Below are 24,166 nucleotides of genomic sequence, written 5' to 3'. Positions count from 1 at the left end.
TAATATCTCTCTGCAGCTCTCAGAGTGTCTGTCCTATTGGAACCTCCACTTAAGTGTCTCCCACATCTAACATGTCCAGGGGAGCTCTAGAGGCCATATTACTTTCCCAGAATGCAACCTCTCCCTCCCTGGTTTTCCCCATCATAGTGTTTCACTACCATTCATCTGGTTGCTTAAGCCAAAAGCCAGAAGCCACCCGTGAATCCTTTTTGCTCACTGCTAACACAATCCAAGTTCAATTCCTGCAGTCTTTCTCCAAAATGTGTCTAAAATCCATTCATTATTCTGCATCTCTCTTGGTCACCACCTTACTCTGAGGTACCATCTCACTTTTTATATCATTATGATCCACATTTCACACAGCAGACTGAGTGATCTTAAAACCCACTCAGATCATATTTCTGTCCTTTGTTATTTCTTACATCTCTTAGAATAAAATCTGGTCCCTTGATTATGACTTAAGAGTTCCTATAGGATCTAGCCCTAGGCCACCTCTCAGACCTTATCTTGGCTCATTCTTTTATTTCAGCCATGTTTTCAGTTTCAGACACTCACCATGATCTTTATCAGGGGTTCTCTCTGTCTGGAATGCTCTGTCTGGCTCTTCACTTCACTGACTCAGTGTCTTCTTTCAGAGCTGACCTTATAATTTACCTCTTCCGACAATTCTTTCCAGACTACCTTCTCTATTATCCGTTTTATTACGTTGTTGTTTTTCTTTATATCACATCACAATGAGAAATTATTGTTGCTATTATTATTATTTTTTAAAATGTCATCCTCACTCGAACACATGTTCCACAAGTCATGGCTCATAATTCACCTTTGTATCCTTGGTGTTTAGCATAACTACCAGACACATAGAAGGTATTCCATAGATTTGTTACATATGAAAAACACACTTTTCTTTCTTTCTAGCATAGTTTATGTAATAAACCAAGACACATACTTACCAGATTTAATACAATCTAAGGGGAGACGGATTTCCCTAACAATCCTTGCCTCCAGTCAGCCCATTTATTTCTTATCTCATTTACTTATGAAAGCAAGTTTAATTGACTTTCCTTCCCCCTTTTACCTAGGGTATTCTCATAGCAAAGAGAAGTTACAGAATTCAAGGTAAGAGTAAGTGGTGGGGTAGGGGAAGTGGGAACCTCGGAGGCCCTGCTCTAACAGGGCTTTGATCTCTGCTCTTAGAAGTCTTGCTCTGGGACTTTGGGATCTAAACTTCAACTTCCTTTTGGCTTTAGACCTAGATTTGTGAATTGCAAACACACTGCTCTGTTTACTCCCTGGTCCCTCTAGCTTCTTTAGTCCTAAAGTTAAGGTATAAAATTTATCTCCCCATTGATAGGAAATGCTATATTAATGGGTCTTTTCGGACAACTGACCCTTCAGTTGATTAAGCTTTCTCTCCATCGAGGCTCTGGTCTGGGTATTGGGTTCCAGAAGTGAACAAGACACCCAGAACCTACTCTCAGTGATTTTTACAGTCCAATCACAGGTTCTTCTCTCTAATAACCAATTAGAATCACTTACACAATCTGTTGTCAACCCCAGAGCAAATAAGCTCGAATCTTTAGGGATAAGGTGTAAAAGCAGAGATACTTTTCTAAAAGCTTTCCGAGTGATTCTACTGTGCAAACAGGGTTGAGAACTGCCTGTCTGTTACAGTGCAGCCTTAGTCTCCATTCCTGACTGTATTCACACACGTCAGTGCATACACGTGCACATGCCGCGATTCCTAATACACATAGGCTATGAAACGTGTACTAGATTGTAGTGGCATTTGGTACATTGGGAGGAGAATGCAGTATATTCCAAGGAAAAAATGATTCTGTCCATTGAACACTGTCTGAACCACTAATAGTATTAGACTAACTATAGGCAGTATATTTATGAAGACAAAGTGGTCTGCAGTAAGGAAGTCAAAAACGGTCAAATAACATATTAATTATCTGTGGTTTTAGATTATCTGTGTTAGTATTCTTCCTTACAGCTGAAATCTGAAATGTGATGACATTCATAGGTAACATTTACATGCCTCAATTCATTATTTGTGACATTGTTTGGTTAATGTTCATCTCTACCTCTAAAGGTCAGCTTCATAGAAAATACAAAACTTGTCTGCCACGTGCTACCTGTATCCCCTAGCCCAGCACCTGGTAATTATTAGGCACTGAATAAGCATTTGGTTACTTAATGAACAAATACTCCTTACAACAGCCCAGTGAGATAGCTTATTATTTCCATTTTACAGATGAGGACCCTGAGACACAAAGTTTACTAATATGTGGCCACTGTGGGATCTCTGTGTTTTGTTCACTGTTGTTTATCTCTTGCTGCATAGAGTGACACACTAAATATTTTTTGAATAAATGAATGAAAAACTAAAACCCAACTTACTCAAAGTCATATGGCTTGTAAGTGACAGAGACAGAATTCAAACTCAAATCTGATTGGATACTAATATATTCATTTTTGTTATTTGAAATTGTTCCAGCCATAGAAGAATTGAAATAACAGTACAAGGAGCAATAGAACCCTTCACCTAAACGTGAGATTTAACATGTTGGTATGTTTGCTTTAGCTATTCTTCTATTTATACACACAATTCCTTTCAGAACCATTTTAAGAAAGTTTCAGACATCTTGACACTTCACCTAAACACTTCTGTCCATACTTCCTCAAGTAAAGATATTCTCTTAGATAATACAATGCCATTTTTATACTTAAGAAAGTTAAGATTCATTGAAATTTCCTCAGTGTTCCTACAATTATTTTGTTGTATTTTATGTTTTTCCCCCTAGTCTGGACCCAGCCAAGCATGACACACTGCCCTTGGTTGCTGTCTCTTCAGCAAAGTCTATTCTCTTTATTCTGTGTTGCCCAGGAAAGGTTTAATTCAACCACACCATTTTATTTCCACAGCCTCATCACTTTGGCTAACCGCCCTGCCTCAGGGTTAGCAAATATCGTAGATGGGTGGCACTCAGAGGGAAACATCTATACCATTGAGGAGAATGTATACGAAATGGAGGATCCGTCTGAGTATTACTGCCCCGTCCTCAGTGGGCCGCCATCCTGACAACCTCTGGGGTCACCCTGCTGTGCTTCAGACCCAACTTCATTCTTGAGCTTGCATTGTCTTTGAAAAGTATCAAATGTGTCAGCGTTTCACTTTAAGTTCCTGTCACGGCCACTGAGCACTGTTTTTCCATTTTCTGAAGACAAATAGCTCACAGAGGGGTTGAACCGTGACCTGCACTGTCCTCAGGTCCCAGCATTATCTCTGCATTCCAACCAAGGAGGTTACTCAACTCAGAGACTGCTAGTCGGGGCATTAGAACTCAAATGGGCTTTTGTGTAAAGTAGGAATTCTTCATATGGGGTCTCTGGAATTCCAGGAAATTCAGTCACATGACGTGTCCACGAAGCTCCTGGAAATGTACGGGAAATTAGGTATTGATACATGTGCATATCTTTTTGGTACAGAAAAGGTAAAGGGGCCACTGATTTTGAAAGAGATCTGTGAGCAATAAAAGGTTAAGAAACTACTGGAGTAGGAGTAGGTGGTGTTGAAGGTTCCCTTTGCATCTCAGGGTTTAAGCTGCTTAGAATGTTGACTCCAACATTAAGTGCCACTGCACAGCTGTCCTTCACCAGTTAGGAAGATGGCCCAGTAAGACTGTCGTGTGACAGAAGCTACTGGAGAAAAAGGAAGCACACTTGGTGTATGTTGCCAAGTTTTTCTTGTGGTGCACTGAAAGGGAAAGATCTCCGACCTTCTCTATTCATGGAGAGAACTGAACCTATGTTTTTCACAGAAGAAGAAGCAGCACCTGGGACCCAGATTTCATTTCCTGGTGGAAAGAAGGCAAAGGGCTCCAACAATCTGTATTCATCAACATCAGATCCCTTGATGGAAAGACAATGGTCCCTAAGATTCAATTCCAAGATTGTGGAGACTAGGTCCGCCTTAATCAGTGTTGCTTCCCTAGTGCTGGGACTGCTCTGACACATAATAGAAATTTACTAAATATCTTTGGAGTGAAAACAGTAAATAAGCAGAAAGGTAGCTTCCTGGAAAGCCCTTTTCATTGCAAAGCTCAGAGCTCTGTAACCTCACTTCTTAGAGAACTCGCAAGTACCCCAGCTCCCGTATGTGCTCATCCGTAGGCCAAGTGGCCTTCGCTTCTCAGCATCGTGTCCCACCCCAGGCCCTTGGAAGTCTGTTCCCCTGTCGCCTGGTTGCCCCTTTCTGCTGAGCCCTCCTCAGCGCATAAGGATTCCATCTACCATATGGACCCGTCACTGCCCGCAAACCACCCTCCCTAGCTGATGACAAGAGTGCTGCAGTGCTGCATGTAGGAGATGCTGGTCAGCAGATGCAGGAGGCCTGTTTGTGTGTTTCTCGAAGTCTTTCTGGCAGTCTGAATTGTGGTGTATGTTGTGTGAATTGTGGTGTTTCGGTTGCATCTGGACAGTTTGAGGAAGCACAGGGAGGTAACACCATGTAAGGGAGATCATTCTGTAAATTCATAGGCAGTGGCTCTCATACAGGCTGAAACGTTAATCACAAATATTTCAAAGTTTTGAAGTTCTAGAGAGAAAGGACTTCAGAACACATTTGGTTGGACCAGATCAATGGTTCCCCTCCCATAGAGATTCTTATCCTACAAAGCTCTTTAAACAAGGGCATGTGTACAAGGATTATCGTTGCAATGACGTTCTCAAGAGACTTTTCCATCGGTAGGGGAATAGTTGGTTATTGTGGTATGTCAACACATTGGCGCAGTTCAAAAGAGTCAGGTGATTTTGTCATTGAGCTGTTTTGCTAATTCAGCATGTATTCATTAAGTGCTCACTGTGTGCCAGGTACTCTGGTGCTGAGACCATAGAAAGAGACCAAATGGACACATCCCTGATCCCACAGAACTTCTAGTTGATCTGATTGTAGGAGGGCTCATGCCATCCATTCATTCAGTGAACATTTATTGGCACCTACTTGGCAGGCACTGTTCTAGTCCCATAGGAATATAGCAGTGAAAGAAGCAGACACAACCCCTACTCTCACAGAGCTTCAGTTACTTAGTGAAGGAAATGCTATACTGCTAAGTCAAGAAAAAAAAAGTCCCACAATAATATATCTAAGTATGTAGATTTTTTTTTCCTTTGCCTTAAAAAATGTCTGGAAAAATAAACCCAAATTAATGTGGCTATCTCACAGAGGCAAATGGTCAAGCGACAGACTTTCACATTTTCCTTTTATGTGCTCCGTAATGTCTGATAATCTTCATTTTTCTTTCTTTCTTTCTTTTTGTAATAGAAAGATTAGTTTTAAGCATAATAGCAATGTTTTCCTGTCTTCCCTCCTCATCATAGAAATAAATGAAGACTGGCACAGGTTAAGTTTCAAGGTGAAGGTCACAGTGGAGCATTGCAGCAAGCTAGGACTAGAACTCTGATTTTCAGAGTAGGATCCACTCTGTATCAACTATTTGGAATTGGGAAGATGGCAGAAAGGAGCACAAAAAGATGCTAGAAATGTCCTGGGTGTACAAGTGTTAATCCAAAAAAGTTTGACAAGTTTGAATATGTGGTCTATTCATAAGAGCATTTTAGGATTATTTCCCAGAGCTCTGCCTGAGAGACCCACAGGCAGTGAAAAGAGGGGTCTCCTTATCTTTTTAGACTGAAATACTATGGCCTTACCGTGTTTTCTCTGCTTATTACTTCTTCTAGATTTGGATCTCTTGAGGTTGAAATTTCAAGTGGTTCAACTCCTCATTACAGGCAAACCTCATTATACTGGACTTTGCTTTATTGTCCTTCTCAGGAGTTGAGTTATTTATTTATTTTTTTTCAAATTGAAGACAGGGCCCTCCACCAGCAAATAGATTTCAAGTTACTTTATTTGATGGTCTGAAACTGAATCAACATTATCTCCAAGTTATGCCTGTAATTGCTTTGGAGGCTTCCCCTTGTGCCTACTCCCATTTTAATTTTATTCTTTTTTAAATTTAAGTCCAAAAAATTAAAGGGAAGAACCCAGATTAATTTGTCTCCAGATTTCTATTGAGAAAGTCTGGATCGTCTGGAGATAAGTGGAGATGCCCTAGAGCTGTAATTTTCAAGAGTTTCCATCAACGTTTTCTGGGACACACTTCGTAAGTCTGGAAAAGGAGAGGGTCAGCAGGACCATTTGGTTGAAAGTTTCTCAATCTTAAGGAGGGCTCAGATTTTGGCTGATTTTCACTTGAAATCTTCCCAAAGGAGCAGTATGAGTCATAAATGGTAGTTTCATGGTTTTAGAACCTCTGTATCTTTTTTCTCAATCATGCTGACTGCAATTATGAAGGTAATTCCAAGTGACTCATTTACTCATAGCAGTGAGTTTCTTTCTGAATTGTTGTTCAAATTCCTTTTGCTTGTGTTGTGATTCTCTTTCCCCAGAGAAAGCAGTGATATATTTTTTAAAGTGGTTATTTAAGCTATTCATGTATTGTGATGGTGTGGGATATTTGTTTAAATATGCATCTCCTTTTAATATAGTTGTTTTGTGGGTAGGTCATCTTTGGAAAATATTTTATAAAATTTTATATAATAATGAATAATAAATCTGGTAAAATCCCAATGTTATTAGTCTCTTTGACCCACCGTCTTCCCTATAATGGGTGTAGAAGAAACGTGTTATAATCATGTGATAAGGCCTAGTGGTGACAAGTGAAAGTTTTAATCCGAAAGCAAATCAGTGTTTTTCAGTAGACAACAACCATTGCTTTGGTTTCAGAGGGAAAAGGGCACCATCATATCATAATTTTGGGGGGAGACAGTCTGCTGTGAAAAAGTAGTGCCCGTTAGCTGTGTGAGCGAGAGCTCAGCTCACATCCAGTTTTCTGCTGTCCTTGACATACACAAGCTCAAAACTCTGAGTGTCAATGACATGCTGTTAACATCTGAACGGTGTACAATTTATATGGGGACACAGGGTGGCTCTACTTCATTCTTACTAAAGGTGGCAGCTTATTTTCCTAAACTTTCCAGGGCAGAGACTGTAGGTTTGTTTTTCCTTTGCATCGAATGTTCCATTGTTTAGCACGGGGTTCAGTGAATACTTGGTGAAATAATGACTGTTGAGTGACAAGTACAGTTGAGTAAGAGGAGGCAAACCCAGCTCTCACTTCTGCGTCTGCCCCAGAGGGTATCTCCTATGGGTTCCATCATCTGTTCCTCTTTTTGTCCCCAGTTTGTGCATTTTTAAGTTGAGGAGGTGGCCCCAGGTAGTATAAGGTCCCTTCATGTATAAACAGTATCAAAATCTACATGACATTTCAGGCCTGGAGTCTGACCTGAAATTAAGATCTGTGCTGAATCTTTTCAAACCAATAAAAACGTTTGGGGGAAGAATCATTGACCACCAGCAGGGGAGCTGGAAACCTCATTACTCACCTGTAGGTAGAGTCCTCTGAAAATTTATGCTAAAAAGAAAACCAGAACTTTGTTGCGTGAACTTTCTATTATATGGTATATTCAGGTAATGATGATTGAGCCAATAGAAATTAGGGAAAATTCAGGGAGGGGAGGAGTCAATGTGGCTGAGTCGGTAAATCCTGAACTTGCCTCCTCCCAGGAACACATCGGAATTATAAGTCCATTATAGGGAAACCGTCACTGAGAACCACCCTGAAAACCAGCTGGACAGAATTCCTATAACGAAGGACGTAAAGAAGACGCCACGTGGAGACAGGTAAGAGAGGGGGAGACACAGTCTGGGCAGGTTCCATGCCTGTGGTGTGGTGGTTAATGAATAGGGGGGATAGCTTGCCTACAGAGGGCTCTCTTAGGGAGCCTCTGGGGTCTGAGCCCCACTGGGCTCCCCAGTGTGGGGCACCTGTGCTGGGAAGGGGAGTCCCCATAACATCTGGCTATGAACACCTATGGGGATTATGTCTGAGATGGATGAAGGCTTGTGGGAGACCAAGACTCTGTATTTAGAGGGTTTGGCACAAATTTATTTAATCTGTGCTCTAGCATAGAGGCGGTAGTTCAAGAAGTGCCTGGGACATTCGGGGAGGAACTTAATCTGACTAACAATAGGCAAGGACTGGAAGGGCAGGGATTTGTGGGAACTCAGGACAGAAGCTCTGATGGGTGCTATTGTTCTTTTATTGGGCTCTCTTCCCATCTGGCTGGCGCTGAGCTGGCAGGCACAAAATCTGTCCCTCTCCATGAACCTAGCTACCACCGTCCTACCTGCTGTGGCATTTCCCTGAGCCCCTGCTCCTCCTGCTGGAGCCTCTTCGCAGTATTCCAGAGGTTCACAGGGGCCTTGGGGCCCATGTAGTCCATCCCAAATGCCCCAAAGCTCTACAGGAGTGATGGCCTGTTTTTGGCTCTCCCCGCAATGTCTCCCAGTTTCTCTCCAGCTTCACAGGATCAGTGGCTGGGCTGGACATACCCTGCAGTCTCTCCCAAATTCCCTCAAGCTTCACAGGAGCAAAGGCTGACCTCTGCACACCATACCCCACCCCCACAGTCTCTTCTAAATGCCTTCCAGATTAGCAGAAGCAATGGCTAGCCTCAGCTCCCATTGTAATTTCTACCAATCAGTCCCAAACACACCGCAAATGGCACCAGCCTCAGCTCCCATTGTAATTTCTACCAATCAGTCCCAAACACACCGCAAATGGCACCAGCCTCAGCTCCCATTGCAGACTTTTCTAAGCACTTTTCACATGGCACACGCATTAACTGGCCTGGGCTTAGAACATAGCTCCAACCATGCAGCCCCAAGACTGCAACAAACAGCAAATGACCTCAGCGCCCACTAGAGTCCCACCGAAGCAGCTCCTAAACGGACACACCACACGCCTCCTCACCTGGCACCAGAGCCCTGCTAAAGCAGTTCCTGTTTTTGTGCAGGTCAGCCCCTGAACAATGGCTCATTCACTAAATTTGTGGCTAGTCCTTTACAGCCAGTCAGTCAGAGGGTCTACTCCACCCACTGATGTTCCTTCAGCAATTGCAGGCCAGCTACAACAGGAGGGCACATGCAACATACACAGGGGACACCCTTAGAACACCAGAGGGGACTGCACTACTGACCCACAAGATACTTTCTACATAAGGCCATTCTTTCAAGACCAAAGAACATAGTGGATTTACATAATACATTGAAGCAAACACGGAGAGCCAGCCCAAATGAGGAGACAGAGAAATATGTTCCCAACGAAAGAACAGGACAAAAATCTAGAAAAAAACAAAAAAAGAGACAAGCAAGGAAATATAAAAAATAACCAATCAAAACGGAAGAATAACATGATTGAAATGAAAAAAGATATGCTAGAAGGAATTAGCAACAGATTAGATCATGTAGAAAAAGGAATCAGCTATCTGGGTGACGAAACAGTGGGAAACACCCAAATAGAACAGCAAAAATAAAACAATTTAAAAAAAATGAAGATAATTTAATGGACCGCTGGGAAAACATTAAGTGTACCAATATTCATCATAGGATCCCAGAAGTAGAAGAGAGAGAAAAAGGGATAGAAAACCTATTTTAAGAAATAATGACTGAAAATTTACCTAACCTGGTGAAGGAAAAAGACATACAAGTCCAGGAGGCACAGACAGTCCCAAACAGGATGAACACAAACAGGCCCACACCAAGATACATCATAATTAAAATGCTAAATATTAAAAATAAAAAGAATCTTAGTAGCTAGAGAAAAGCAGCTAGTTATGTACAAGTGAGCCCACATAAGACCACTAACTGATTTTTCAACAGAAACTTTGCAGGCCAAAAGTGAATGGCATGATACATTCAAAGTGATGAAAGGGCAAAACCTCAACCAATAATATTCTACCCAGCAAGGAGAGATAGTTTCTCAGACAAGCAAAAGCTAAAGGAGTTCATCACCACTAAACCAGCAGTGCAAGTAATGTTAAAGGAACTTCTTTAAGTAGAAAAGAAAAGGCCAAAACTAAAAATAAGGAAATATCAAAAAGAAAAAAACTCACTAATAAAGACAAACTTAGTAAAATTGTGGCTCAACCAATTACAAAGCTAGTAAGAAGGTTAAAAGGTGAAAGTAGTAAGGTCATGTGTAATTAAAATAATAAATTAAGGGATACTCACACACAAAAGAAGTAAAAAGTGATAACAAAAACATAAGTGTGTGGGGGGGGCTAAGTAAAAATGTAGTGTTTTTTGAATGCATTCAAAATTTAATGACAGTCAACTTGGTCCCTAGTCCATTTACTCTCACCCCTGGTCATGTCTAAGTGGATTCCCCTAATTTGGTACTGGATTCATCCCTCTATCGCTCCACAATTTTCTTTCTCTCAAATAATTTTCCTCCTCTCAGTCATCACCAGATCATATAATAATGCTGTTATTTTTAGCATTTTAATAAATCTCCCTACTTTCTAACTCCCCTTTCCTTTTTTTATTTTTTATTTTTTATTTTTTTATTTTTATTTTTATTTTTGCAGCAAATCTCATTGAAAGAGTTCCCTGTCTCCAATTCTCTCCTGGTTTTCCCTTTCCTGTAAACTGTATTCTGAGGTAGACATAGGGAATGTGAACAATCACTCAATGACCCTTTACCCAAACCGCTTTTGTCAAGGTCATTAATGATCGCCAGCCTGCTCAGCCCTGTAGACGCATCTCTTCCTTTGCCCTGGCAATATTTAATTCACGACCACTGCCTCTTCATGATGCATCTGCTTTCCTGGGCTCCCAGGATCCCATTTATTTTCCTTTTCCCATTCCTCCCTGCTCTGCGGCTATTGTGTGTTGGTGCCTCTTGCACCGCAGCGTTTTGTGGAGGGCCCAGGCCTAGTCCTCACACGGCCATGCCTTGTGCATCCCCTCAGGTTCATGACGTGAGACACCATTTCTGTGCCAATGACTTCCAGATACGTACCTTCAGTCAGACCCATCTCCTGAACTCCAACAGTCTGCACTTGGGTGTCTGAGACATTTGAGACTCAACAAGTTCGAACTCCAGAGGATTTCCTCCCAAACCCGTGTTACATGCAGTTTCCCTACCTAAGTCTGTGGAAGCTCCTGTCCTTTCTGTTGCTCAGCCCCAAACCTCTTGGAGTCCATCTTTAGGCTGCTACTCCTCACCCCCTGCAGGAAATCCTGTGGGCTCTACTTTCCACACATGCAGAGCCTGAGGTCTAGAGGGTCACTGACCATCTCCACTGCCGTCCCTTGCTGTGTCCTGATTCCTGCAGTAGTCCCCCACGGGTCTTGGTGGCTCGTCTACCCAGCAGCCACCATGTTCCTTCTCATAGGTAAGCCTGCTGCTGTCACCTGTGTGTGCCTGCGGTGGCGCTCCTTTTCATGTGCAGCAAGCAGTGGGAAAGTCACGTGTGGGGCCTGAGCCTCCTCCCTCACCTGGGAGGTAGCCTTCAAGGTGGCACAAAGCTGATCTAAAGTAGCGATTCGTGGAGGCTGTATAGCTCCAATTAAACAAATCCATTGAGCTGTTCGGGAGCCTTTAGGACACAGTGGAGGCTTTGATGGGTGGTGGGCATGTCTGAAATTTGATCTCATGGAAACATCTCAGTTATGTAACATCTCACAGCCTTGGATGTTGGTCCCTCACTTGGTCTTACTCATCATTTTCTCACTTAAAACACCCTCTGGCCCTTCCCCCATTCTTCCACTCTGAGCTTCACATGTCACCTTTTTTAGAGATTTCCTCCTATTTCCCATCCCCTAACCCCTCAGTCATTGAAGATCTGTCCCCATGCCTTTGTGCTTCCATTGGTTTATTCGATCCGTGTATACTGGGTCCTTTACAACCTTTCAGGGGTAGGACAGAGAACAACAGGGAGGAGCTCTGCCTTAAAGGCTTTATGGTCCAGTGGTGAGTGCCGTGCAACAATAGCCATGGGGCCTATTTAAATGTAAGTGAATTAAAATTAAATGAACAATTTAAATTCCTCAGTTATACTAGCCACATTTCAAGTGCTCACCCAACACCCACATGGAATAACTCCATCATCACAGAAAGTTCTATTGAGTAACACTGTACTAGAGGGAACAGAAATGGACGAGACCCATACTCACACACCAACACACAGAAACATACCTCACAGGAAACAAGGTAACAAATGCAGAATAGAGAACTGAAATAGAGTGACAAAGGGTGACTGGTTGGCTTCTTTAGATAGAGGGACCAAAGGAATGTCTGAGGTGACATTTAAGCAGGAATCAGAATGAAAAGGAGAAATCCAAAAATGGTGGGGTGAAGGAATCGGGAAGTAGGCAGAGAACACTTCTAGGGAAAGGTCCTAAAGTAGGGATCCATTTGAAAGAACCCCAGGTGGCTGCAGCCCTGTGGCAGGGGAGAGAGTGGTAGAGAAATCTGAGAGGGAGGCAGAGGCCAGATCACTGGGGCTTTGTAAATCTGGCTTAGGAATTAGGATTTTCTTTTTGTTCTTTTTCTGAAAGAGCCATGGGAAGGTTGTAAGTGGGGGAGTGACAGGCTCTGATCATATGTTTACCATTTATGTCAGTCTGGCCAAGTTTATTAGTTTGTTGCTTACCTACCCGTGTCTCTGCCCTATTTCACAATTCTGGAATTTTCATCCTTAGTATATTTAGTCATATCCAGCTAGCCTCAATATAATGTTAATAATTGAATGAATTGAATTAAATGAGAAAATCCTTATCACTGACTTACTGGGCTTTGACCGAGTCTCAGATTATAGCCAAACTAGTCATAAAATCTTTGGGCTCCCATATAAATAAGGCACTAACTTCTGTGTGAGGCATATCAGAATTTGTCCCCCCACTTTTGGTGGGGGTTGAGGTGGGGTCAGTAATGTCCCCTCCAAGTATATGAAGACAAGAATAAGAGGAAAACAGGTATCCAGGAATGTGTCTATTTCTGGGTAGAACTCTCGTTATTCGGTTGGAATCAAGTGGGCAGCATCTAAAGCTAGAAAAGTTATTAATGTACATATGGTCTGACCCTTTTATTTTATGGAAGATTAAATTTCAGCAAGTAGGCGAGGGGATAGCCTGAGCGAAGGCTCAGTGGCAGGAGGGAGCTTGTATTCAGGAAGTTGGAATAAAATCTAAGGCAGGGGACTCCTCTAATCAAGGCCAACTTCAGACAGTGAAGTCCCCCTCCCCGGGCAGGACTGGGGCAGGCTGGTCAGAGAGGGCAAACTCGAAGGAGATGGGGTGGTACAGGCCTTGTATTGCCATCTGATTTTATTTCACAAGAAGCTGAAAAGCTGAGTTCTCAGGTGGGCTCTCTGGGTTTTTCAGTTTTGGCCATTAATTAAGAAATGAATTGTAAACACTTCCGAATGGCAAACATAGTCTTCGGGCTTCCAGTTTGTAGCATTAGCTTTAGTTTTCTCCCAAGAGTAGAGGCTGCTGGAGTCAGGGACTCACATCTCTGGGCAGCCCAGGAGCCATTGCCACAGTCTGCCCAGGTCGTCGTCCACTTCTCCATGAAGCCTGTCGTGACTTCACAAAGGCTCGAAATGGAGGACCCTGCCTCCCTGGGAGGAAGTGACTGCATCATTAGACCAGAAGGGGAATTAATGATGTTCTAGGCAGGCTTCCATATGTTTGTATGGTTTAATGTTTCAGAGCAAAAGTCAGAAGGCCTCCTGTGTAACCTTTCCAAGCCTCAGCTTCCTCTTCCATGAATGGGGTTAATCGCAGCACCCGCCTAAGGGGTTCTGTGAGGATAAAATTCATGTGGGTCCTCGGCACAAAGCCCACGGCACAGTCAATTCTCTAAAAACCTTGGCTAGCATACATATTTAGGGTTAGATGTCAAAGTTCACCACAGCCTTTTTTTTCCTCTTGACTTTTTTTGTAAAATTAGTTTCAGGTTTACAAACCAATGTAATAGTTAGATATTTACACTCCTCACAAAGGGATAACCCTCCTCCCTCAATCTACTAACCCTCTGACATCGTATATAGCTGTTATAATACCACTATTCCTTATGCTGTACTCCACATCCTGTGACTACATATGTATTAAATTATAGTTGATATTCAGGTAGGCACTTGCCTTATTAGGGAGACCGCTTCATGGCCGGTGTAGATGCCTGACCACTGCACTGTATACCTGTAGCTGAAGCTGGACAATATTGAATGTCAGCCCACAGCCTTTTTGCTCATTATAATAATACTCTGAGAAGATAGAGCAACTATCATCAGCGCCATTTTACAAATGAGGAAATCAAGACTTGGAGGAGCCTAGTAACTCGCAGAGATACCTAGCTTTTTAGGTGGTACAGATGGGACCTGAACCCAAGTGTGGTCCAGACTCTGTTTCCCGACACATTCTCCTAACATCGGTCAGTAATGTAGTGTGAGATACTCCTTCCCATAGCATGACGGTGAGGCCCATGATTCACATTCTGGCTTAATTCCTGCTAATAGAGAGCTTGGCTATACAACTGAGCTCGGGGACTAACCACTGTGGCCGCAGGGCAGGAAGTACCTTGCACTCACCAAAGGCCAGTGGACTGTCACCCCCGAGGCCAAGAGTAAGTGCGCTTCTATCATTGAAAGCCTGGCCTTTGCTCTGGGCTTCCCCCCACTGAGCTGCCTCTGGTTTCCTTCCTGTCTGCTCCCCAATCAGCTGTGTGAGCGTCAGGACTCAGTTGGACTCTGTGTGGGGAAGAAGCTGGGAAGAGGGGCTGCTTCCTCGGAGGCTTTGCCTGCCTGTTGGAGCCCTCCACCACCCTGAGCTAAGGGAGGCCTGAGCCCATGCGTGGTCTCTCATCCCCAGCAGGGCAGGCTCATGTGATTCCCCCAGTCGGGAAGGAAAAGCTGCAATCTGAGAATGAATTCAGACCTGCTCCCATCCCATGTGTTGCAGGGCACATCAAGCAGTGTGTTTTCTCTTCCCTTTAGGCTGCTGCCATCATGCGTCCTTGGGGAGCTGTCACAGGCCTCCTACTACTGTGGACAGGTGAGTGGACAGGTGGGCTGGGAGGTGGAAGCACTGCGTATGGGGCAGTACACGGGGTGTGGGTGTGGGGGAGAAAGATGGATGTTCTTGGGCTTTGTTGGCAGGTCCTGAATGGGTCAGCTGGTGAACCAAGAAGCAGGCTGAAATCTTACTCCAAAGAAATTGCTTAAATGCTATGAATTACCGAATCGATGGTTAAATGCATGAGGCATGAAGCATCACACTTTGTCATATGCTGCCATTTGTGTTGAAACTAAAAAGCGGGTGGGTAAAGAACTGGGCGTGCATGGGCTTCTCAGGTGTATGTAAGAAATAGTAACTATTGTCTGTGTCTACGAGTTTTTGTTTCTCATTTGTTTGTCTTGTTCTTTTGTTGTTTTTGGTTTATATACCACATATCAGTGAAATCATGGTTCTCTGCTTTTTTTTTTTTCTGACTTATTTCTCTTAGCATTATACTCTCAAGATCCATCCATGTTGTTATAGTTTAGTGGTTACCAGAGGGTAAGGGGGGTGGGGGTTAGGAGATGAGGGTAAGGGGCATCAAATATATGGTGATGGAAGGAGAACTGACTCTGGGTGGTGAACACACAATGGGATTTATAGATGATGTAATACAGAATTGTACACCTGAAATCTATGTAATTTTACTAACCATTGTCACACCAATAAATTTTTTTTTTTAAAAAAAGAAAGAAATAGTAATAGTGTTGTCATGGGGTAGGAGGGGGATGGAGAAAAGTGGGGATAAAAGGCAAAAGAGACCAGTCTTTCATTGTACTATTTTGTGTTGCTTTGTTGTTTTTTTTAAAACATGTGCAATTATTTCTTTTAAACATAAGTTATTTTAATTCAAAACATTCTATGATATAGGGGAAATTTTAGGAATAGACACTTCCTAAATTTAAAAAACAGTAATCGCTATAGGTGGGATTAGGGGGGGAGTTCACTTCTATTGTACTTTTATAAATTACTTTTTATAATTAGCATATTATCTTTGTAATCCAAAAATGCTGTTAGGCAAAATTAAATATTAGAATCCAGTGTGAAAATAGAGTCTTGTTTTAGGTAACAATGAGCATATTATTTGCAGAGCATTTCAGAAACTCACAGCCCAGTCCTCAATAGGTTAGTTGGTGAATCTCAGATTTTATTTAATGACTTGAGTGCATTTGGCAATATAGGATTTTTATGCCATGCCCCCAGGCCTGAGTTTTTGTTTTTAAGTGGCATAATTTAGTGCTTGATGGAATATTCTCCAATTCTCTGACTTCACGAGGGGAAATGGGACTTGCTCAAGTGCTGGCTGTCATCATCCACTCATGAGAAGGGACACATGCATGAATAAGCCTTAGCTTCTCCTGGAATCATTGGAAACTCACTTTCTAAAAACTGATCTCTGAATAGTTTATTCGATTTCTTTCAGCCAACAATACTTTAACAAAACATTAGCTCTGCTTATTTTTATGAGATGACTTCATTTGCCATAGCAATTTTTAAGATTGCAGTAAAAAGGAAAAGTTAAAACTTTAAATGCTACGGCATTTTCAAAGATATTTCAACTGATACAGTGATTATATCTAGGGGAGGGCAAAGGCACATGTACGTATTACCTACTTAATAAGCACATACCAGTCAAACACAGAATGAAATACATACTTATGTATTACTGGGATGTCATTTGTTCAAATGTTTTGGAAAGAAATTTGAGAAAAAGAGATGGAAAACATTTCTGTCCTTTATTTCCATGTTTTCTCTTTTAGAAATCTACCCCATTAGGAAATAATCCTAAATACAGAAAAGAAGTTTAAATTATGATTTATATATAAACATAAAAAAGACAAAAGAGCTGATAAAGAGGATATTAACATAGATAAAATGTTTATAATAAAAATTTTAATTCAAGATATAAAATCATGATTACAGAAAAAATAAGCTATATGAAAAGGCAAAAGTGAAAATAAATGTAAAATTAAAATTTGAAGCCCCATGCTCTGTTTTCTCTTTATTTGCAGGTGCTGTGGTGTCTCACATACAAGTGCATGGAGTGGTGGGTCAGCCTGTCACGATACAGTTAATTTACTCCATAGCTGGCGGTATCACAGCCATGTGCTGGGGCCGAGGGCCATGTCCTCTCTATTCCTGCTCAAATCAACTCATCAAGACTGATGGACACCGTGTCGTCTTTCAGAAGAACAAGCGTTATCAGCTCAATGGACCCATTTCTAAAGGGAATTTGTCTTTAACCATAAAGAATGCGACCCAGGCTGACAGTGGCGTGTATTGTTGCTATGTGGAGAGCTCAGAGTCGTTTCAAGATTTGAAAAGCAACATATTATTGGAGGTGAAGCCAGGTGAGTTTGTCTTCTGTCTTCCTTTGACCACTTCAGGTGGGTGAGCGGAGATGTTTACTGTTTAGTAGTGATTTTGTCTTCCTTTAACAGTGAAAGAGGAGGTTTATACAGTGTTGTTTTCTATTACCATTGGGAAATACAATAACCTATTTATTTGTATAGAATGAAGTGTTAAAATCCACCTTAATTCAGGACTGTAGGTGGGAGGATCTTCCCAGTCAACAAACGATCTCTTAGACTGGTGCTTCAAAAATGCTGGTTAGTTCATGAAAAATCATTTACTGCTCTGTTGTGGAATATAATGAACATTTTTTATCAAGCTGAATTTATTTTGTTCAACTTAAACAACTACCCCTTTTCTCTGAGATATGTCCTAAAAATTATAAAATGATCCTTTGTATTATTTTAAAACTATTATGGAGAATTTCAAACATATAAAAGAGCTAATATTTTGTAAGATACCATCAGGTAGATATATCAGCTTTAACAATTGTCAGCATAATCTTGTTGCGTGTGCATTGTGTAAGCATATATAGTTAAACCCCAACCTCGGTTCTTGCTTGGATTTTTTTGAAGCATATCTCACCTCATGTCACAACATTGCTTGTTTAAAAATTAAAACAACGTTACTGCAATATGAAAACTTTTGCATTTCAAGAACTTTACCAGTTGCTCTTAAGAATTTCATGAAATTGAAAAACCTGGGAAATTTTGTTTTCCATTTTTCCCCAGCATTATTGAGATATAATTCACATGTAACATTGAGCGAGTTCAAGGTACACAATGTGTTGGTTTGATGCATTTATATATTGTACACTTGAAACCTATATATTTTTACTAACCGTTATCACCCTAATAAATTTAAAAAAACAGAGAGAGAAAAGAAAGAGAAAACTACAAAACATCACCAAGAGAAACTGAAGACCCAAATATAGTAAAGAATATACCGTGTTAATCTGGGAAATTTATGTCTCTTCTGTCTTAATGTGGACATCCTAATAGCCTTATCATTATTTGAAAGAAGTACATTCTTGAGAAATTCCTGTTTTCTGGTGCTCCTTCTTAATGAATCTCCTTCCACTAACGTCTTATATTGACAATAGAACGCAATATCTCTGGCCCTAATATGTTGTATCTCTCTGTCTCTTTCTCCCTCTCTAATTAAAAGAAACTTTATTTTGCAAGCTGTCAATTTTTAGACTAGGCTTATTTCCCTTAGGAAGGCTAGTAAGATAAGGTCAATTCAGATGGAGAAAACAGCTGACTCTGGGGAAACTATATATGGAGGCAATTCAGGGAAGCCCAAAGAAGCTGGGGAGATAGAGCTCTGTAGACAGATGTGAGGGGGCAGCATGTGGAGAAGAAGTTATGATTACAACCATTTTGGAGTTGTGAAATCAGTTTGATCTGACTGAATTTTAAAAATAACATGGAAAGATATTCGTAGGAGACTTTTATAGTACCTAGCAACTCTTTTAAATAGGCCGGTATTTCCAAGGCCACTTCTCTATCCAGTGGGAAGTAGGTTCGTAACTAAGGCAAATTGACGCTCAGCCTCCAATTACCAATTCTTTGCTTCAGTTTTCTTGCATTTCTCTCAGGCTGAGTTCATTCTTCAACCTTCTCTTAGGGCTTTTCCTCACCAGTAGTTACCATTACACCTTTCTAGCTTCTTCCTGGGGAAGATATTGTCCACTGAAGAAGACAAATTCATTAGACAATCTGATTATGGTTTCTTATCTTTGTTGTTCCTTATGCTCATTTGATCAGATTTTTTGCATGCTTTTTTTCCCCTCTAGGTTAGATTTTAAACTGGAAGGAGGGGATTGGATTGTACTCTTTCTGAAAGCCTCTGACTAAGCCTTAGGTCAGGGTCAGCAAATTATAACCCAGGGTCAGATCACATTCAAAACAGGCCCACCAACTGTTTTATAAATGACGTTTTATTGGAATAGCCATACTCGTTCATTATACTTTCTTGATTCTGGCTGCTTTTACACTGACAGGGTTGAGCAACTGCTACAGAGAAAATGGGACACCCAAAGCCTGACACATTTAGTGTCTGGCTCTTTACAGAAAGTTTGCTGACCTCTGCTTTAGACTAGCCTATCTTGCATGTAATAGACTCTCACAAATATTTGTTGAAAAAAAGTTTTTTTCCTGTACAAGGCAAAAATTGGCTCAATTCCAAATTAAACACATTCTCTCTCAGAAAGACCATTCAAGCAATTATCTATTATCCAAGGATTTCTTTTATACTTAGTAGTGTTCGTTTATACTTAGTAGTAGTTTTAAGAAAAGTTCTTATTAAAAAAATAAATAAATATAAATATATATATATATATATATATATATATATATATATATATATATATATATATATATAAATATATGCCTTGTGAGCAGAAAATACTCTTTCTTGAATCAGTCCTTTATTGATCTGCCTTTGTGCCAAGCACTGTGTTTGGGCTTTATTCTAGTTTGAGCTCTCTCTCTGGGTAGCTCTGATATCTTCCGTAAGTGGTTTGGAATCCTACAACCTCCGACTCTGGAAAGAGCCTGTGTTCTAGTCCACCTTCTAGAAAAATATATAAATCGTCTTTGTTATCTAGCATGTTAGTGGGTGTGAGTTCATCCTCATTTAGGTTGGAGGTCCCATGGGAAGGTACCCTGAGGACTGACTAAACTGAGTGCTATTTATTTGGTGAACATTTTGGGCCTGGAACCTGCTGTTTAAGTCTTAGCTATTCACCCCTGAGAGGACGAAGGCAGGGCCAGGCTCTAGGCATTTTCTGTACCTCACCGGTGTTTATGAAAAGACATAAATCTGGCAGACGTGGCTGGTCTTTTCAAAGTTCTTCAATGTAAATCCTGGGTATCCTTTTCACCTCTGAAACTCCCGGAATATACACTTTTCAATGCAGCTGTTTCTGTTTTGTGAGGTTTCTTTCCAGCCCTCCCTGTCAGAGTCTAGTTGACCAAGGACAAGAACTCTGTGTTTAGGGAAGATTTGTGTCCTGGGGACACACAGTGTGTCATTGTTGAGTTGAGGTACAGGCCCAGCACACAGCTCCTGTTTCCTGCTGCTTGATTCATCCTTGCTTACCTGTTGATTTCCAGCTCCACCTAAGGTCACCAGTGTTTCAACATCACATCAGGTCTCTACCTCTGCTCCTACAACGCCAGCATCCACGCAGAATCTCAAGACAGGTAAAGTCATGTGTTTCTCAGCTCAGAGGCCTTCCAATGAGAGGAAGTAGACCGCCCAGGGCATTGGGTTAAGGCGGAAGTACAATCTAGGGCAAGCGTTCTTCCCTGGGTTCCAAACTTGGTCTCCACAGGACCTGACAACCTCCTTCCATATTACATATAACTTTTGTACCTATTAGTATTTTCAGAGTGAGGGGAGCCATACTTTTTAAAAATCAGATTCTCAACGGGATTCACTGTTAGCCAAAAACATCTTCAGACCACTGATCTCGGACATCTAATGAGGATGAGGTTCATTCATATCAGTTGAGCACAAGATGATGAGGAAATTAAAATGAATGCCAGAGAATCAGGGTCAGATTCATGACATTCTTTCCTTACAAGGAGAGCTGAATGGAGATCCTTTAGTGCCCTGTGAAGTCAGAGCCTCCACGCAAAGACAGTATTTCCTTGAAGTTATCACATACTGTGTCTCCTATGTGGCAAGGATCATGCTGAATGGTTTATAAGTATTAGATCACTGAATTTTGATGACAACCCTAAGCATTGGACGTGTGATTCAATCGTATTACATGGTTGTGGGGACCCAGGCATAGGGTCTGAGTGCACTGTTGAAAGGCATATGGATAGAAGGTGTTTGAGTCAGGATTCAGTCGCCATTAAGTTGACTTTGGGCTGTAGTGACAACTATTGGATCGTGCCTTCTGTCAGGAGCACTGAGGCTATGTTTGGATGAATTTGTCCTGATCTGACATCCTCACTGAAAAAGACTTTATATAATTAGCCTGCCTTTCCATAGCAGTCAGTGACTTTACACAGTTTTCCTTCAAGCATCATTTACTTTATTATGTAGCAGAGGGACTGAAAAAAATGCTATTTATACTGACAACAAAGTAAAGATCCGATTTAAGGATTTCGGGGATTTAGAATGTACAGGCTCTGTTTTCAATTCAGGATACATGGTTCACACTTCAAATTTCTGATATTTAAGAGTTTAGGTTTAATCCAAATGGAGAAATATTTGATGCATAGATGGCGGAATAGTTTGTATTAGTTTTTAATAGTTTGACATTCTGAGGACCAGTTTAAGTTTAAAACTTCTATTTCCAGGATTACAAAGCAACTTTTAGTGAAGATTCTACAAAACTCTAATACTTGTTGACCCCTTGAGGTGGCCCTGGATTCTGAGAAACAGCAGAGATGTCACAACCTCTTAGCCAGAAAAATCTGAAGGAACATACTGATTTTCTTTGACTTCTATCAGACCTGGTTGATATTTAGCCGGGAGGGATTCGCAGCATTTGGGCTCTGAGCTTAGTTTGAAGAGAGGGCTTGAGGTGAAACCTAGGATTTTAGAGCCATAAAAGTTTGTAAGAAAAACAGCTTTGTTCCGGGCAGCTGGACATACTAGAAAATCTGTCAACTTTCTCAATATTGATTTAGCTTCTCTATACTTAGATTGACTTAGTTTGTGCCTACCAAAGGGTTTATGTTGCAAGACTGAGGTGAACACTGGAGCTAACTCAATGCAGAGACATTCATGTTTACATCCACTCCCTCCCTGAGCTCAGTGCCTCTCACGCATGCTAGTTGCCTAAAATATTATGGAATGGGTGGATATAAGGTTGTAGGAGCAGGGGAGAAAAGAAAGAAACCCACAAAATCTCACACTTGAGAAAGTGATTAAGCTCAAGAGGTCCTTCACACAGATTTAAATTGGAAAGACTGATCATTTGACTTTCTTATGTTGTCCGCTTCTTAGTTCCTAAAGAACACTACATCGTATTAACAGGGTGTAGTATTAGAGCAAAACAGGGAGACAGTTCAGAACATGAGAAAGGATGATGTTGAAATGTGAAGACTATGGTGGGAAAGAGGGAACAGAAAGAACAATGAGAGGCAATAATGAAAGCCCAGCTTCGAGAATTCTTGTCCAGCCAGCACCACTAATTTGCTCCAAAATTCTGTGGTGCTCTAAGGGGGAGGACTATAAAAATCTTATAAAGAGGCTAGTGATGTACTCTGCATGGAAGGTGAGATATCTGATAGAAAATGAAGCAGTGCTTTCAAGAAAGCAAAGGGGCACGTAGCCCTGGGTTGGAGAATTCTTAGTGAAACTATGGGTGAGTAACGGAAGATGAGTCAGATAACACAGGAAATTAGTCTTACTAAAGGAGTGACTGAAATGCAACTACAGAAGGAGTTCGGGTCAAGATCTACTGGGAACCTCAATTTGGGGGCTGTGAATCATTACCGAGGCTAATATTGAGCAATATAGACACCTTGAGGAGACTTCAAGGAATTAAATATAGTGAGTATGTATCCTTTGCTGGTCCATATGTCATGTCTCTGGAAAGATATCTGGATGGATAATCGGGAATTCGACTAAGGCCAGAAAATCCAGATTGGGGTTGACGTGAAGAGGGGAGGGCAGATTAATGCAAACTCCCAGGGCCTGTTCCATGAAAATGAACATGTCACTTGTATGGATAATAGCTTAGTTGGGTGCCCTACAGAAGATGCCCTGTTGTGGGCTTTATACATTTAGGGGAATCCTAGGAGTATGAAAAGTGTGAAATAATTCTATCTATAAATAACTATCCAGATCGTTATCTAGATGAGATTTATTCCTGGTAATAAATAGGTGGTAGTGCAATGCCTCAAGGTCATCTTTGAACACATTTCTAATAAAGAGTGAAAGTAATTCCTGATTCTAGTTTTGATGTCTGCTTTTTTGGAGGTATGGGAATTTTTGTGCAGAGTTGGGACATTGCTCTTTCATTCTTTTCATTCCAGATACTACTTCGTCTTCTCCAATGATGACAGTAGAAACTCAGCCTATCACAACACAGGAAACAAATACAAGCAGCTTACCAGTGAACTCTTGCCTAACAGGTAACTTCATTTTCTTTCCTGAACACCTAAGGCATTCAGTTTTCACAATCATTGACATATTGTGAAGAGCACATATGGAGTAAGACAGATCTGACCTGACATGAACCAGTTTTGACTTCAAACTTATTACTTGGTTTGCTCCGTTGGACCAGAGCCATAAAACAATTAAATCCAGTCAAACTGCTCAACTGTGTTTATGTTTCCTTCTCAGCCCCAGAGCCTTAAATATTAGCAGGAGGCTTTTCTGCTACCTTGTCAGGCTTGCAAATGGACACTTTGTGACGGGTGATGATACCCACGCTGACATCAAAGAGGCACGCCCCACTGAGAATCGGCCATTCCCCTCCAAAAAGTCTTCCCCACTCTGGGCAAGTCCCATGTAATCTCTAGTCTTTCAAAGTGTGAGATTGACTGGTCTTTCATGTGGTGGAGAAAGGTTATACTGATTCCTGCCATCTTTCCCAGCTACCTCTTGTTACCCCTGGTGGTAAGTGTGGAGCGTGTCACGTGCTGAACCCCTGTGTAATGCAGAGTGGCTATGTGTGCTTGTCTTGTGCTGCATCCAACAAGGTGAAACCTTGCAAAACTCCTCCTGTGTGTGACTCAGCGTACTCGGGAGCTGCCAGTCTGTAGGGGGCCACCCCATGGCCTACCTTTGAGAATCATTCCCACAACACAGTTAATTTAAAATGGACCTCCAGTGAGGTTCACAGAGTGACCCATTCTGGTGGGATTAGAT

General features: G+C 41.4%; 1 protein-coding gene across 1 annotated transcript in view; it reads left to right on the top strand.

The window, feature by feature from the left end:
• Positions 1-7,615: 7,615 nt before the first annotated feature.
• The window catches only part of LOC109451579 (hepatitis A virus cellular receptor 1 homolog), a 31,196-nt gene continuing 14,645 nt past the window's right edge, over positions 7,616-24,166 (top strand). The window contains exons 1-5 of the mRNA XM_074313837.2: positions 7,616-7,750; positions 14,911-14,968; positions 16,984-17,322; positions 20,443-20,532; positions 23,329-23,427. Coding sequence (XP_074169938.1) covers positions 14,923-14,968; positions 16,984-17,322; positions 20,443-20,532; positions 23,329-23,427 — 574 coding nt within the window. The 5' untranslated portion in view covers positions 7,616-7,750; positions 14,911-14,922. The remainder of the gene's footprint in view (positions 7,751-14,910; positions 14,969-16,983; positions 17,323-20,442; positions 20,533-23,328; positions 23,428-24,166) is intronic.

Source organism: Rhinolophus sinicus, chromosome 5, assembly GCF_057876585.1.
Source record: "Rhinolophus sinicus isolate RSI-liver-muscle chromosome 5, RSI-T2T, whole genome shotgun sequence".
NCBI lineage: Eukaryota > Metazoa > Chordata > Mammalia > Chiroptera > Rhinolophidae > Rhinolophus > Rhinolophus sinicus.
Note: the sequence above shows the minus strand (reverse complement) of the source record. Positions and strands in the feature narration are given on the sequence as shown.